General features: G+C 39.2%; 1 gene segment (V, D, J or C); it reads left to right on the forward strand.

The window, feature by feature from the left end:
• Nucleotides 1-9754: 9754 nt before the first annotated feature.
• Nucleotides 9755-13944, forward strand: LOC121139517. The segment is given in 4 exon segments: nt 9755-9772; nt 10387-10456; nt 10538-10870; nt 13646-13944. Coding segments are annotated over 3 exon segments (678 nt in total).
• The last annotated feature ends 2799 nt before the right edge of the window (nt 13945-16743 follow it).

A 16743-nucleotide genomic window follows, 5' to 3' on the forward strand; every position in this document is an offset into this window, starting at 1 on the left:
TTGGATGAGTTTTCTGATGTGTTCTTGGATCTGATTAGCCAGTATATTTTATCAATATTCATTAGTGATATTGATATGAAGTTCTCTTTCTTAGTTGTGTCTTTGTGTGACTTAGTCCTCAAGGTTATTGAAGTCTTGTAAAAAGTGTTTGGCAAAGACCCTTCTGATTCTATTGATTGGAATAATTTGAGGAGCATTGGTATAAGCTGACCTTTAATTTCTGGTAGGATTCGGCACTGAGGCCATCTGGACTTGGGCTTTTTTTTTTAGTTGGGAGATTTTGGTGATAGCTTCTATGTCCTTAGGGGTTATAGGTCTATTTGAATTGGTGTAATTTTGGCAGGTTATATCTATCCATAAAATTGTCCATTTACTTTAAAGTTTTTGTGTTTGTGGAGTGCAAGTTTTCAAAGTACGAACTGATGATTGTCTGGATTTCCTTAGTGTCCGTTGTAATATCCCCCTTTTCATTTCTGATTTTCTTAATTTGCATGTTCACATTCCACCATTTGGTAAGTTTGGATGAATATTTTTCTGTCTTGTTGATTTTCTCAAAGAACCAACTCTTTGTTACATTGATTCTTTGTATTCTTTTCCTCATTTCTACTTTATTGAGATCAGCCCTCAATTTGATTATTTCCTGGTATGTACTTCTCTGAGGTGAGTTTGATTCTTTTTGTTATAGAGCTGTTAATTCTCTACTGTGGCTATTCTTAATTTCCTTCATGTGGACATTTATTTCTATGAACTTTCCTCTTAGCACTGCTTTCAAAGTGTCCCACAAGTTGTGTTATGTTGTGTGTTCATTCTCATTGAATTCTAGGAAGTCTTTAATTTCTTTTTTTTTCTTCTTTGATCCAGGAGTGGTACAATTGTACATTATTCAATTTTCATGAGTTTGTAGGGTTTCTGTTATTTGTGTTGCTGTTGACTTCTAACTTTAAAACATGGTGGTCTGATAAGATACATGGGGTTATTCAAATTATTTTGTACCTGTTGAGGATTGATATATTGCCAAGTGTGTGGTTAATTTTTGAGAAGGTTCCGTGTGGCAATGAAAGGAATGTATATTCACTTGTGTTAGGATGGAATGTTCTGTAGATGTCTGTTAAACCCAATTGTTTTTTTTTGTTAAGTTTCTGTCTGGTATTCCTGTCTAGTGGTGAGCGTGGGCTGTTGAAATTTTCCATTATAACGCTGTGAGGTTTTATGCACCAGTTTGAGTTTTAGTAATGTTTCTTTAATAAATGTCGATGCCTTTGTGTTGGGACATAGGTGTTCAAAATTGGTACTTCATCGTGTTGGATTTTTCCTTTAATGAGTATGAAATGACCTCCTTCATCTCTTTTGATTGATTTCAGTTTAAAATATAGTTTGTTAGATTTTAGGATAGCTACCTCTGCTTGTTTCTTTGGTCCATTTAATTGGAAAATCTTTTCCCATCCCTTAATTCTGAGGTAACATGTGTCTTTGAAGCTGAGGTGTGTTTCTTGTATGCAGCAGAAGGATGGATTCTATCTTTGAATCCATTGTGTTACCTTGTGCCATTTTTATGGGCAATTGAAGACCATTAATATTGAGAGATACAAAAGACCGTTGATTGCTCATTCTTGTTTGTTTTGGAATGATTGTTGTTGGTATAATTCTCTGTGGATTTCTATCCCTTTTCTCTTTTGGCTGATGGTAAAGTGGGATTATCTATTGTCTATATTTTTCTTGTGCTTAACTTCCTTGGATTGGAGTTTTCCTTCCAGAACTTTCTGTAGGACTGAATTAGTAGGTACATATTGTTTAAATCTGCTTTTGTCCTGGAATATCTTATTTTCTCCATCATAGTGATTGAAAGCTTTGTTGAGTATAACAGTCTGGGCTGGCATTCATGGCCTCTTTGTGTTGATACAATATCTATCCAGGAAATTCTGGCTCTCAGTGTTTCCATGGAGAAGTCATGTGTAATTCTGATAGGATTGCATTTATATTTTATTTGACCATTTTCCTTAAAGAAATGGGAAAAAACAAAACAAAAATGCAAGAAATGGAAGAAAAAACAAATCAAAATCCAATAAATAAATGCAAGAAACTGAGGAAAACACAAATCAAAAATTACAAGAAACAATTCAAACTTTGCACGGGTTGAAAGCAGAACTAGATACAATAAGAAAACATAGTCTGAAGGAATGCTGGAAATTGAAAAACTGGGGAAATTGTCATATACTATAGATGCCATATGGCTCTAGCATGATTTTCCAGTACCATATTGAAAAGGTATGGAGAGAGTGGACAGCCTTGTCTTGTTCCTGATTTTAGAAGAATTACATTGAGTTTTTATCCATCTAGTTTGATGTTGGCTGTTGGTTTGCTGTATATAGCTTTTATTCTGTTTAGGTATGTTCCTGTTATCCCAGATCTCTCCAAGACCTTTATCCTGAAGGGGTGTTGGATACTGTCAAAGTCTTTTTCTGCATGTTGTGAGATTATCATGTGATTTTTGTTTTTCAGCTTGTTTATATGGTGGATTATATTGATGGATTTTCATGTATTGCATCATCCCTGTGTTGGTCTTTATATGTGATTTGAGTTTTAGTAATGCTTCTTTTACGAACATGGATGCCTTTGTATTTGGGGCATACATGTTCAGAATTGTAACTTCATCTTGGTGTATTTCTCCTGTGATGAGTATGTAATGACCTCCTTCATCTCTTTTGATTGATTTTTCATTAAGTCTAATTTGTTAGATACTAGGATTGCTACCCCCTCTAGTTTCTCGGATCCATTTGATTGTAAAATCTTTCCCCAACCTTTAACTCTGTCTTTAAGTATGAGATGTGTTTCTGTTTCTTGTATGCAGCAGAAGGATGGGTTCTGTCTTCAAATCCATTTTGTTATCCTGTGTATTTTTATGGGTGAGTTAAGGCCATTAATAACGAGGGATAATAATTACCATTGATTGCTCATTCTTCTTTGATTTGGAATGGTTGTTGGTGGTGGAATTATGTGTGATATTCTACCCCCTTTTCTTTTGGCTGTTGGCAAAATAGGATTATCTAATGCCTATGTTTTGCTGGTTGTAGTTAACTTCCTTTGGTTGGAGTTTTTGTTCCAGGACTTTCTGTAGGCTGGGTTAGTGAATATTATTGCTTGAATCTAGTCTTGTCATGGAATATCTTGTTTTCTCCATCTATAGTGATTGAGAGATTTGCTGGGGATAGTAGTCTGGGCTGGCATCCATGGTCTCTTTATGTTGGTAGAATATCTATGCAAGATCTTCTGGCTTTCAGGGTTCCATGGAGAAGTCAGGTGTAATTCTGATACGTCTGCCTTTATATGTTACTTGGCCTTCTTCCTTAGCTGCTCTTAATATACTTTCTTTATTCTGTGTGTTTGAGGTCTTGATTATTATGTGGCGAGGGGACGTTATTTGTGATCTACTCTATTTGTTGTTCTGTAAGCTTCTTGTACCTTCATTGGCATGTCTTTCTCTAGTTTGGGAAAGTTTTCTTCTTTGATTTTGTTGAATATGTTTCCTGCCAATTTGATGTGGTTTTCTTCACCTTTTTCTATACCTATTATTCTGAAGTTTGGTCTTTTCATGGTGCTCCATATTTCCTGGATGTTTTGTGTTTGGGATTTGTTGGACTTAAAATTTTCTTTGGTTGATGAATCCATTTCTCCTAGAGTATCTTCAACAGCTGTGATTTTCTCTTTCATCTTTTATATTCTGTTGGTAATGCTTTAATCTGTAGTACCTGACCATTTGCCCAGATATTCTATTCCCAGCATTTCTCCAGATAGTGTTTTTTTATTGTCTCTATTTCAGTTTTCAACCCTTGCAGTGTTTGAATTGTTTCTTGCAATTTTTGCTTTATATTTTTGTCCATTTGTTGCATTTTATGAATTTTTTGATGTGTTTTTTCTTGCATTTCTGGTATTTTTTGGTTTGTTTTGTCTTCAATTTTTGCATTTTTTCATTTGTGTTTTCTTCAATTTATTGCATTTTTTATTTGTTTTTTCTTCCATTTCTTGCATTTTTGAGTTTATTTTCTTCCATTTCTTGCATTTTTTGGTTTGTTTTTTCTTCCATTTTTTTTTTCTTCCATTTCTTGCAAATTTTGGTTTGTTTCTACTTCCAATACTTTGAGGGACTTTCCTATATCCTCTTGGAGGGCCTCTAACATTTTCATGAAGTTGTTTTTAAGGTCATTGTCTTATGCTTCACTTGTACTGGAATGTTGGAGTCTTGCTAGTGTGGAGTCTCTAGAATCTGGCAGTGTCATATTTGTTTTTCTGTTGCTGAGTGAGTTTTTGTATTGTCTCTTTCCCATCTCTTCTTCTAGTGGGTGCAGAAAGAGTTCCTTACTGGTCTGGTTGTTAGGGGACCAGAGTTCCCTTTTGGTGTGTGCAAGAAATTTGAATACTCTGGCAATTCTTCTACTCCTCATCCTACTTGTTGCCCCGTGGGTGGAGAAGAAGCCCAGGAATCTGGGATGCGTAGTCTACCTCCTGGTTCCCTGGTCCCTTTGGTGGAAGAGAAGACCTGGGATCTGGTTTGCTTGGCTCCTCTAGGATGGCAGGCTCCATGGGAGTCCCCAGGAACTGGATGGTAAGCCTAGATGTGGGTTCTTGTTTGCCTGGACCTGCTGGTTTCCTGGTCATTGTTGGAAGAGAAGACCTGGGACATGGGTTGCATAGCTCTCGCCTGGATAGGAAGCTCTGTGGCAGTCCTCAGGCAATTTGCAGGCATTTGAATGCAGGCCTGGATGAAGTGCCTGTTTTTCTTTGTCCCACCATACACATTAGTCCCGTGGTCTCATTGGTGGAAGAGAATAACTGGGATCTGGGGTGCTTGGCTCCCGGTGGGATGGGAAGATCTGTCAATGTCTTGTACTTTATAATCACAAGAGGTGGCCAAACAAAACCTTAGCTAATGCAAAAAAAATCAACAACTAAAAAACCCAACAACTTGTTCCCTTGCTAACCTAAGGAACCTTCGGTTTCCTGTCTTCCCTGCTGTTTCCTCTCCAACCTGCTGACAGAGGTGGCATACTTTGAGTGTAGAATTGATGGCCTCTGACTAATCTCTGTTCCTCAGACATAGAAGGAAAAATATGTAAATTAAAAATAATTTAATGTGAAGATTAATTTGTATGTGTGACGTGTGCTCTGGTGTATCATGGAATTCGTGCAAAATCCCACAGAGGATCAATAAAAACACTTTGGATAAGGCATCAAGTTCTCTGATCTGACCAAGTGAGAGTTATGAGGGGCAATCACAGGTTCATATGCATCCCCTAGCAATAAAATTATGGCACACTTCAAGCTTTTATGAGACCTCTGGCTTCTGAGGGACCAGACATCACCTGTGTCCAGGTTTCTAGCGAACATCTTATGAGTTCAGCTCAGGGCCAAATCTTTTGCTCTAGTGTGCTCAAGGATCCAGCAATAGAGTGAAGTTTGGTTCCAGTGTTATCTGAGGTCAATGCTGGTGGGGAGTTCTGATGACTGAAGAGCTAAATGTCACTGCAGAACCTGGAGTTTGCTTTTCACAGATTTCTGATAGTAGATGGGTATGAAGTTTGGTATTCTGACTCCAGCAGGTTCATAGAGTCCAGTGATCACTAGATTTGAGTTTGTCTAGTTACCTTAATGCTTAGTGCACAGCCTCACCCTTAGTTATTTTAACACATATCCAAGATGAGATGACTGCAGCAATCCTTTGATAATCAACACCCTCTTCTCCAGTTGTTGCAGCTGAACTTCACAATAAGCTCTGAAAGAAGTGAAATAAACATACCCACTTAAACAATGTTATAAAACACGACGAAGCATCATAAACAGCCATAACCCGAGACCCATCACCAATCAGCCAGCTCCCTCACGAGGGAATTCAAAATTTCAGAAATGGCTGAAATATCTCAGGAATAATTCGAAGTCTTAGTATTCAAAAGAACTAATAACCACACAGTTAATTAACAGACATGATAATTACAGAAATCTCTGTGCGGTCTTGACAGAATGATCTCCAAGGTGAGTGAAACATTTAATAATTTTATTAATGAATTTAATAAAGCTCAAAATATGGAGGGAGTGTAGCAAGGAGATTAAAACACTGAAAATCATTATACAAAAATGCTTGAAATGAAGGAGATGGTCAGCCAAATAGAAACCACACCAGAGATCATCTTTAACATGCAAAACCATGCAGAAGAATGAATTTCATTGAAGCAAGATGATGTTGGATAAATAATATAAACATTAAAAAAGAAAAAAAGTAAGTAGCATGTAGTGGTTGTGTCTGCACCTGAAACCACGATCAAAGGATGTGACTACCACTACAAGTTCACTGGCAAGGCCAGATGTAACTACAATAGCATGAGTGATATTTCCAATAAGTTCCAGATACATCCAGGAAGCCAACCTAAAAAATCCCGGTACAGAGAAGGAGCAGAGGAAAAAGTGTATGAAAAAGGCTGGCTAATATAGAGAGATTGTAGCAGAACACTTCCCAAATTTACAGAAAGAAGGAGGGTTCCAAATACAAGAGATATGTAGAACTCCAAACAGACATAAGTATGGCATATTACAACCAGGGTGAAATATATACAAAGTAAAGAAACAATATTAAAGAATTCCAAAAGAAACATGAAAAAAACCAACTCACAAAGGCAGAAATATCAGAATACCCCAGAATTTTCATCAGCAACCATGAATGTCAGAAGGGTATGGAATTCAATTTTTCAAGCTCTGAAAGCAAAAAATTCTGAGGCAAGAATTTTATAACCTGCTAAGGAATCTGTGGTGATAGCCTCCTCCACACCTGTATCACTGACCATGCCCCGTTGGGCATGGTCACGGGTGCGGACTTGACCAATGATAATGATTAGCTTTGGGCCTATGAGCTCTCTCCCTTTCTGATCGGGTCCTGGAGAACATCCTGGTGACAGGGTCAGCATCACTGGATTGGGAAACCGCGGCAGTAATTTGTTTCTTGTGTGAGTGCGTTCTCCCCGAACAAGCTTCACTTCACCTGTACTGAGTCTAGTGAATCTTGATTCCCATGTGATAGGTATTTTCCAATACTGACGGAGAAATTAATTTTAAGACACAAACAAGGCCACGCATGACTACTAAGTCAGTACTGCAGTACGTACTTAGGGGGAATAGTTTACAGGAACAAAGAAGAAAGGCAATCTGACTGCATATAAACAAACTAGATATGGAGAAGAGACAACCATGCTCCTCCACACAGCATCTCATCAAACCCTCAAGACTAATGTGGTAACAAGAAAAGAAATAACCAATATTCCAGGAAAACAGGACACCACCCATCAAATTATAGGAAACAGAAAACCTCATCCTATACTGACCTTAAATGTAAATGGCCACAAACGTCACCAAGAAAGATACAACAAATAGATGAAATTAAAAAAAGAAAAAGAACCACCTATACTCTATGTTCAAGAAACACAGTTAAACACACTTAGTACGCATTATGAAAGAATTAGAAGCAAACTGCCAAGTAACCAGAAACACAAGCAGACTTCTTTGTGTAAACATTTGACTAAATTGGATGTAATTAAAAGGGGTACTACCTATTAGCACTGGAAAGAATCCATCCAGGAGATACAGCAATTATAAATCTTTATGCATAGCTTTGGATCCCAAATTTATAAGACAAACACCAAATGACAAAAGTCCACATTGTATAGGTCCCGACACAATCGTAATTTTGGACTTCAATACACTACTCTCAAATTTAGATAGGTCTTCCAAACTAAAAACAAGTACAGAAAATTCAGAGCTAAAATGTTCTAAGGAAGAACTGGACTCAACGGACATATTCCAACTAACACATAGGGAGTATAACCTTTTATCATATGGAACCTTCTCAAAATCTATCACATTATAGGACAAAAATCACAATAAATTCAAAAAAATTCCAGATCATTTTCTCCTCGGCTGGGTGGTGATAACTTCTGTCTGTTGGGATCTAAGAACTCCTCCTGGCTGTGCACCCTCAGGAAAGAGCCTAAACCGAGAGAAAAGAGGACATAGTGTGCAGCTGTCACTGAGAATTCCCTCAGTGTGTCAGTGGACTCATTCAAGGACCAGTTCTCCCTGAAGTCGAATTTAGCTCTGCTACCACTGAAGACACAGCCCTGCATTCCACTGCAGCAGACACAGTTAGCAGGTTCCTTGTGTGCTCAGAAGCATCCTCAATCTGAGGATGCTCAGGACCAGCAGGGGGAGCTGTAGACACATCTTTCACCAGGAAAGCAACTGTACTAACTGTAAGAAACATCTGGAGACTGAGGGAGTCCTCTGAGACCCTAAGGTTTCCTGTCCTGACCTCAAATAACTTCCCAGTACATGTGATGCTGCTACTGTGACTAGACTCTGAGTGTGAATTCAGCAAAAATTCTTTGTTAAGTAATATTGCACATGCAAGTTCTAGTGTTTACAGGGGAACTTTATTGGAAGGACAAGCATCCACTGTACATACAAATAAGATGGTCAAACATTTTCAAACATAAGTTGTCAGACATCCAATCATCTTAATCACAGCCATCAGCATCAGCATCTGTAAGTCTATCTGTAACAACTTTCCACTGTCAGGAGGTTTTTTCTCAACTGCAGTATATGACTGTGACCTGGGAACTCAGTCCTTGATGTTTCAGCACCAGTGTTGAGCCAATGTAGCTCTGCTGTTGGAGAACTGGTCCCAAGGTGTGACACACTCACTGCCCTGTGCAACCCCTAGGTCAGGGGAAGGAGAGAGGGAGAAGCTGGGAATAATCACACAGTCTGTCCTTCACTGCATTTAGCATTGCATGTCTCATATTTTTCTCTGAATAGTTTTTTTCTAAAAGGAATGGTTTTATGTCAAATTGGTAATACCAAGTCTCATATATGATCGCTGAGACTTGGGAAAAATATCAGAAGAGCGTACATTAAATCCAGATAGTCCCTGTTCCCACTCAGGACCAGAAAGTAGAGACAACGAGACATCCTCACTCCTACATCACACAGCTGTTCCTCAAACATGCGTTCTGACAATGTTTCATATGACATCCTGATGCACAGGCCGCCTCCATCTGTTCATAGCTCTCTGGAACTCAGCTAGGATCTGTTTCATTATGGTGATTTATTGTGTTTAAAGTCCTCCAGTCTGGTGTGATGTCCCAGGTGTATGTACCGCACCTGTCCTATGTAGAATTTCATCTTACTATGGAGACTCATGAGGTTAATGGTGATTTCTCATAAGGGATTCGCTTTCTTTCTAGAACCAGTTTCTTTCTGGTATACTAGTGAAGGACTCCTCCTATGTGTTTATGGATAGAAATGTTTGAACCAATGTGTAATTAGTAAATGAAACAAGAGAGGACATGAAGAGGGACAGAGACTTATAGGAAAGTCCCAAGAGGAAACAGTGGTGCACACTGTGTATAGATATTATCATACTATGTCTTATACATGGTTTTAAAAATAATAAAATATGTAATGTAAAAATATCAATTTTACATAGTTTTAGAATTTACATACTCATGTATTTTTTACTCTGTGTTATTTCTCCCATAATCTCTTCTCTTCATTTTCTCTCCCCTCCTACTTTACCTTTATTCTACTAGACAACTCACTTACACATCATCTTGTATTTTTATTCATATCTGTAAGCACACGATATCTAAAAACTACTGATGTGAGTCTCATTTGACGTTTGATTTCTAAGATCACCTTAATTAATGCATTTATCTCTAGTTCCATCCTAAATGATGTAAGTTTCATTTTCCTTGAATATGTATAACTTCTGTTGTGTTGTTTATGTAAACATTTCTTCTTGATGATGAGATCATCTGTTGATAGATACATAGTTTATTTACATAATTTTGTTATTGTGATATTGCTTCAGTAATCAAGCTGTTTACTTGATTTTTGAAGTATGTTTGCTTTTGTTCATTTGGGAGAGGTTTTCAGTATACCATCTGGTGGACAGGCAAATAGTCATTGCATATATCTGAAAGGAGGCTGTAAATTTAGTACTCAGTAGGTTTTAAATTTCCGTCACCATCACCATCATCACAGCCACCTTCTGTAAATCAATCTGATAACCTTGTCCCAGGTGGAACCACTGTCTCAGGCCTGACATGCTTTGAGACCTCAGGTTGTGATGTTTCTTCCTCAGCATCATCTGAGGTCCCTGGGAAGAAGGATGCTCCACATATTCTTAGAGAGGATTAGGACAGGATCTCAGCATCTTCTGCTTCAGCAGAACTAGGTCCTTATCTAAGAAGATCCCTGCTCATGAATATGTAAATCATGTGAGTGTGTGGTGGTAAATACAAGGATGTCTACAACAAAAACAGCATATGATCTGTGTCCTCTCCACAGTCACTGAGCACACAGGTCCTCGCCATGGGCTGGAGCTGGATCATCCTCTTCCTGGTGACAGCAGCGACAGGTAAGTGACTCCAAGTTCCAGACTTGAGGAGGGTCCATGCACTCAGGTGACAGTGACATCCACTTTGCCTTCTCTCCACAGGTGTCCACTCCCAAGTCCAGCTGCTGCAATCTGAGTCTGAGCTGGTGAAGCCTGGAGCATCAGTGAAAATATCCTGCAAGGCTTCAGGATACACCTTCGCAAGCAACTATATGAGCTGGGTGAAGCAGAAGCCTGGACAGGGCCTGGATTGGATTGGATGGATTTATCCTAATAATGGTAATACTAAGTACAATCAGAAATTCCAGGGCAAGGCCACACTGACTGCAGACACATCCTCAAGCACGGCCTACATGGAGCTCAGCAGCCTGACATCTGAGGACTCTGCCATCTATTACTGTGCAAGATACACAGTGTTGCAACCACATCCTGAGTGTGAAAGAAACCCTGCAGGAGGAGGAAACTGCTCTTGGACTGAGATGACAGAGAAGATTAGCCTGGAGATTTGCCCATGAATCATCACACTGGGTGTCCCTTTGTCTCTTCCCAGACTTAGAGGGTTTTGTCAACGTTTCAAAAGGACTGAAGGGAATAAGTTAAGCTGATTTCCGCTGCCATTAGACCTCACCATACATTGATCAGCTGTTTAACAGTGATGTTATCCATGAATATTATTCTTTTTTAAAAAAGCAAATATAGGACAAACTGAAGCAATGCATGATGATGTTTACTGCTCTTACCTAGAAGGGACTGGAAATGATTCTGGAGTAGCTATGAATGGGCTGTGAATTAGATTATTCCCATAAGAGACAAATTAATAGAATTTGAGCTAATTAATGACTCTTTCATATTCCAATTTTGTTTTCCTAAAGCAACCAAAGAAAGTTTGTGGGAAGGGATCCAATTGATTTGGGAATAGATGTTACATGGATTTAGTGATAAGAGAGTCCTCAGTCCTTGTAGAACTTCCATGACTGCATGTAAGGCAGGGAAAGAGCTTAGGATATTTTGTAAGGGTGGATTAAAATCCATTGTTATCAAGGAAGAATAGATAAGAAGCAGCAGGGAGGGAGAGATATAAAGGAGAGAGGGGGGAGAGAAAGACATAGACAGAGAAACAGCGAGACCGAGAGACACACACAGAGCACAAAGATGAGTGCATATGCATGGGGAATATCTGGCAAGAGTTTGATGGGGGATATAATAAAATGAATTGTATGAAAAAAACAGTATATGTTGTACATTTCTTCATGGTTTTATTAAATAAAAAATCCTGTGCGCACGTATTAAACAACAGAAGGGAACCTGAGCCAAAAATGAAGCCTCCTATAACACTCTCTGTCACTCCTTTCCTCACTGGAATGGGGCACACACGACTCTGCTCAGACTTTTTCTCTTGTTCATAGCCATCCCCAGTGAAAAACATCTCTCTTTGACTAAAACATTCTCACATTTGTCTAGGGCACCAGTGACAAAATTCCCACAACAAATAGAAGACAGAGAATAAAGCAAATGAAAAGCTGGTGGACTATGAAGCTGAAAACTTTCCATTTTGTTTGGTTTGGAGTGAGAGAATAACGTTCAGAAAAGAAAAGTGAGTTTTGTATCACTGGATACAAATCACAGTCCTGGATCATCAGGTGTCTTGGCTGAGAACAAGGTTCTTTCTATAGAACAGCTGGACACTAGGACCCTGAAATCATGCTGGGGAAACATCAACTGAAAATTCCCTAATACTTTGCTCTTATCACTCCTGTGTTAGCTGAAATTAAAGTGTGAAGATTGCTTTTTATGTACTTCTTCCGGCAGTCATTGAATGAACATAATATTTTATACACATTCAGTTTCTAAGAAGTGTGATGAAGGCAATCCAAACTTACTCTTACATGCAGTTATATTTTCCCCATCTGTTCCAAGTGAAATCTCTAGATCATAATAGGTGAAGCTGTGCATGAGTATCGTCCAGCAAGTCTTGTAAGAAGAAACCCACTGAGATGGCACCATCTAACTGTGAAAAGGTCATAGAAATGAACAAACACCATGCAGCAGAGTCTGATATCCACATTCTAGACTTGGATGAATCCTATTGATCAGCCTTACCCAGGATCAGAAGCAACTCCCATAACAGATCATCCTGATGAATATGGAGCACATGCCAGCAGGGGATGGCCACGCCTCAGCCATTCAGGTTCCTAAGGAACAGGTGCAAAGACAGAACAGCAAGGGAGGTCACCACATCAATCTGGAATTTCTTCCTTTTGCTGAGTCACATATAACCCTGCTAAATGACTGAAACTTGTCAGAGAAAAGATTTGGTCATCAAAGGACTCAAAGCAGAAGGGAGTTCAGATCATCAGATCACTGCATTTGGTTGCTTTAAATGAAGTCACTTTCCTGCAGGTGTCACAGAAACAATCATAGTCCAAAAGAGCTCTTAGCCATAACAAAGTTTCACTAATAGTTGAAGTAATTAGTCAATTAACCAATTACTCTGCAACTCTCCTTTCAAATACAGAGTATCTACTAAAGGGTGCCTCTTGAGACATATCCCACAGCCACCAAGAAATTCCTATAATGCTGGGCAGACTAGAGAGACAGGACTTTATAAAACCACGGCAATGCAGACCAAGTAACAGATTCCCTTCCATTTCAGTCATCCTTACGTTAGTTCGCATTGAATTATCAAAATGTAATTTTTAGTTTTTAAACTTCCACGAACTTACTGTGCAATATCTGGTAAGATAAGCAGTGAAGAGGTCATGTAAAAAATGAAAAAACATAAATTAAGGATGTTGAATCTTTCTACAAACGAAGATGAATACTATTTTAGTGAAATCAGGGTCCTCACGACTTCCTTGTCCTTCAGGCATTTGCACTAGTAACTGCTGCCTCTAAGGTCCGCACTCACCTGAGAACAAGTTATATACAAGGTATATCAGGAAGATATGCAAATATGTCCTCCTTCTGCTCATGAAAACCAGCACTGCCATGACTCCTCAGGCCAGGCAGACGACTCTTGCCCTGTGTTTCCATTCAGTGACAAGCGCTGAAGGCATGACAATCAACATGGTATTGAGGCTGCATTAGGTTTTCTTTGTTGCTCTTTTAAAAGGTAGATGACGATGGATACTGAGTGAGTGAGTGGACAAGAATGGGAGAGACAGTAGACACGCATGATAGTTTCTTGATAAATATCCTCTCTGTTTGCAGGTGTCCAGTGTAAGTTACTGCTGGTGGAGTCTGGAGGAGGCTTAGCACAGCCTAGAAAGTCCTTGAAACTCTCCTGTGCAGCCTCTGGATTCACCTTCAGTGATGCTGCCTTGACCTGGGTCTGCCAGCCTCCAAAAAAAGGGCTGGAGTGGGTTGTAAGCATAAGAACTAAACTCAATGATTATGCAACCTATTACGTGGATTCGGTGAAAGGCAGATTCACCATCTCCAGAGATGATTCCCAAAGCATGGTCTACCTGCAAATGAACAACCTGAGAACTGAGGACATGGCTGGATAATCCTCTTCCCCGTGTCAGTAACCACAGGTAAGGGGATCTAAGTTCCAAACCTGGAGAAGAAACAGAATGTTATGTGACAATGACCCCTACTCTGTATTTTTATCTACAGGTGTCCAATCACAGGTCCAGCTGCAGCAGTCTGGGCCTGAGCTTGGGAAACCTGGTTCCTCAGTGAAGTTGTCATGCAAGGCTTCTGGCTATACTTTCAGTAGATACAATATGAACTGGGTGAGACAGAGGCCTGGGCAGGGCCTGGAGTGGATTGGATGGATTTATGGTGGAAGTGGTAGTAATAGCTACAATCAAAAGTTCCAGGGCAAGGCCACACTGACTGCAGACATATCCTCCAGCACAGCCTACATGGAGCTCAGCAGCCTGACATCTGAGGACTCTGCCATCTATTTATGTGCAAGAGACACAGAAGTTCCACAAGAATGGAGATTACAGAAACATCAGTCTGGGCACTTGCCCCGAAATAACCATTCTAGACTTCCCTTCTCTGCCTCCTCCCCAAGAACCTATGTTGCTTAATTCAACTTTGCAAAATGCATGTGAGTAAAAAGTGGTTTTGATTTAGGATACCTCTAGAGGACTCCATATCATGAGAAAAGTTTGGCCAGAGACTGCCTGAATTGACACAGTTCATTAATAAAACAACAAAAAGGAAAAAACTGTGATGATGAATTATCATAAAAATACATTTTTACCTTGAGTTATGGGACGTTTTTCAGCAAGAACTGAGAATAAAGTATAATGCACATTTGACCTGTGCAATCCAAATCACCAATATCTGACAAATAGAAGCTCCTTTCACAATGTTAATTCTTAAGTGACCTCAGTGAGGTTTTTGGCCATGTAGTCCAGCAAATGTTCCGGCATCATAAAATGAAAGTCATATTTATATCAGAATGCACTGCCTTTTTTATTATGATTTTCATAAACTGGACAAATGTATTATGCATTATTACATTACTTTCAAGATCACACTTATCAAAATATTTATGATATATATGGCAATTGAGGTATATTTGGAAATATCCCTTAGTCACTGTTGTTCTGGTGCCACATTTATTGCCTTCACTGTCCATGTACCCAACTCTACAGTATCAAGTTAAATAACATGGACCTATATGATACAGCATCAAGTCTTGTCATTCTCATGATATAGAGTATCTGATTTTCAACAAATTGGTGAGTTACAACCAACATGGAGACAAATGGCACTTGGTAGTCTCAAGTGTTTGATGGAATGTGATGTCTCATATCACAGAATCTTAATTTTGCATGTCCTTGCAGTGTATATCCCCCATGACCAGTATGAATACAATATGCTTAACATGGTGAAATCTATGCTGAATGCACTGTGGCACACATGGAAACCCTACGCCAATTCTACGTTAGAGATTTTTGCAAACCCATGCTGAATTTAAAATACTGCTTGACCCAACAATCACTGTATAAATCACTCTCCTCTCCTCCTCCAACTGAAGAGACGGAACTGAGCAGAAGTTTTGAGATTCTTCCCCTCCTGGTCCCTGACTGAATGGGATTCTTTGATGTACCAGGAAAGCATCTGCTAGTGGCTATAAAACCTTGACTTCAGGACTTATCTCCTGTCATCTGGATAAATCAGTTTGAAGCCAAAACCCCTCATACTGCAATATTTCCTGCTGTATACAGACATTTGTGAATCAGTGTGGCTGTTCCGCAGGAGGCTGGGAGGAGATATATCCCATCATCCAAAAGCACCACTATTGTTCTTATACACAATCGGCTCTACATCTGAGTAGAGACACTGTCTCATCTATGGTTATTGCTGTTCTGTTCATAATGCCAGAATTAGAAACATCATAGATGTCTGTCAGTAGAAAATAGGTGAAGAAAATATGGTACAATAACTGTAAACCCTTATATCCATAATCATTACATGCCTACAGGACAGTGTGATGCAATCATGTCCAAAAGGTTGAGGAATGAATCACCCAATCTCATATTAGATTTAAGCCTCACTTCATGTGACTGAATGAATCTGAACACTATGTTGGGCAAGAACATAAGAATAGACTGGAGAAATCTAAAGTCATGACATGCATTCAATATAGTTTGATGCAATAGTATCAAAAACATGTGGAGTGATTCAACCAATATCAGATTATGGTTAAGGAATGGAATATTATGGTTATGCGATGGAATCAATTCTGACACTGTGTTGGCCAAGAACCTAGGATTAGGTAGGTGGAACATGTGAAAATATTCCTGTTATCCTGAATGTACTATCAATAAAACAATTCCAAAGAATTCTGCTATATTCATTGAACAGTGTCTCAGTCAGACATTATTAGAGAACCTCCTCCAATACTAAGGAATGCAGAGACAAGCTGGAGAATGTGCCAAAAGTGAGAGACCTTGGAATACTCAGTGTAATGTCGCCTTCAAATCTGTTTCCACTGAGCTTATGGAAACCTCAAAAAAGATGCTCATGAATTATGAATTCCATAGGGATTGGAGGACACCAAGGAGACACAGCTTTCCAGATACAACAGGATTGATGCAGACATGAACCCCCTGATGTTGTAAATTAAAAAGAGAGGCCCTCGAGGGAAAGATGCCATGTCACAGGGATCAAGGAGAGTCTTTTTTTATCATTTTTTTATTTTAATTTTAAATAGCTTGTTTTACATGTCAATCTCAGTTCCCTCTCCCTCCCATCCTCCCGCACTCCCTTCCCCCCCTCCCTCCCACTCTATTGCCAAATCCTTCCACATATGGGATATCTAGAGTCTGTCATTTTACTCTTGG

This window comes from Mesocricetus auratus, unplaced genomic scaffold (genome assembly GCF_017639785.1).
Source record: "Mesocricetus auratus isolate SY011 unplaced genomic scaffold, BCM_Maur_2.0 Super-Scaffold_15014, whole genome shotgun sequence".
Classification (NCBI taxonomy): domain Eukaryota; kingdom Metazoa; phylum Chordata; class Mammalia; order Rodentia; family Cricetidae; genus Mesocricetus; species Mesocricetus auratus.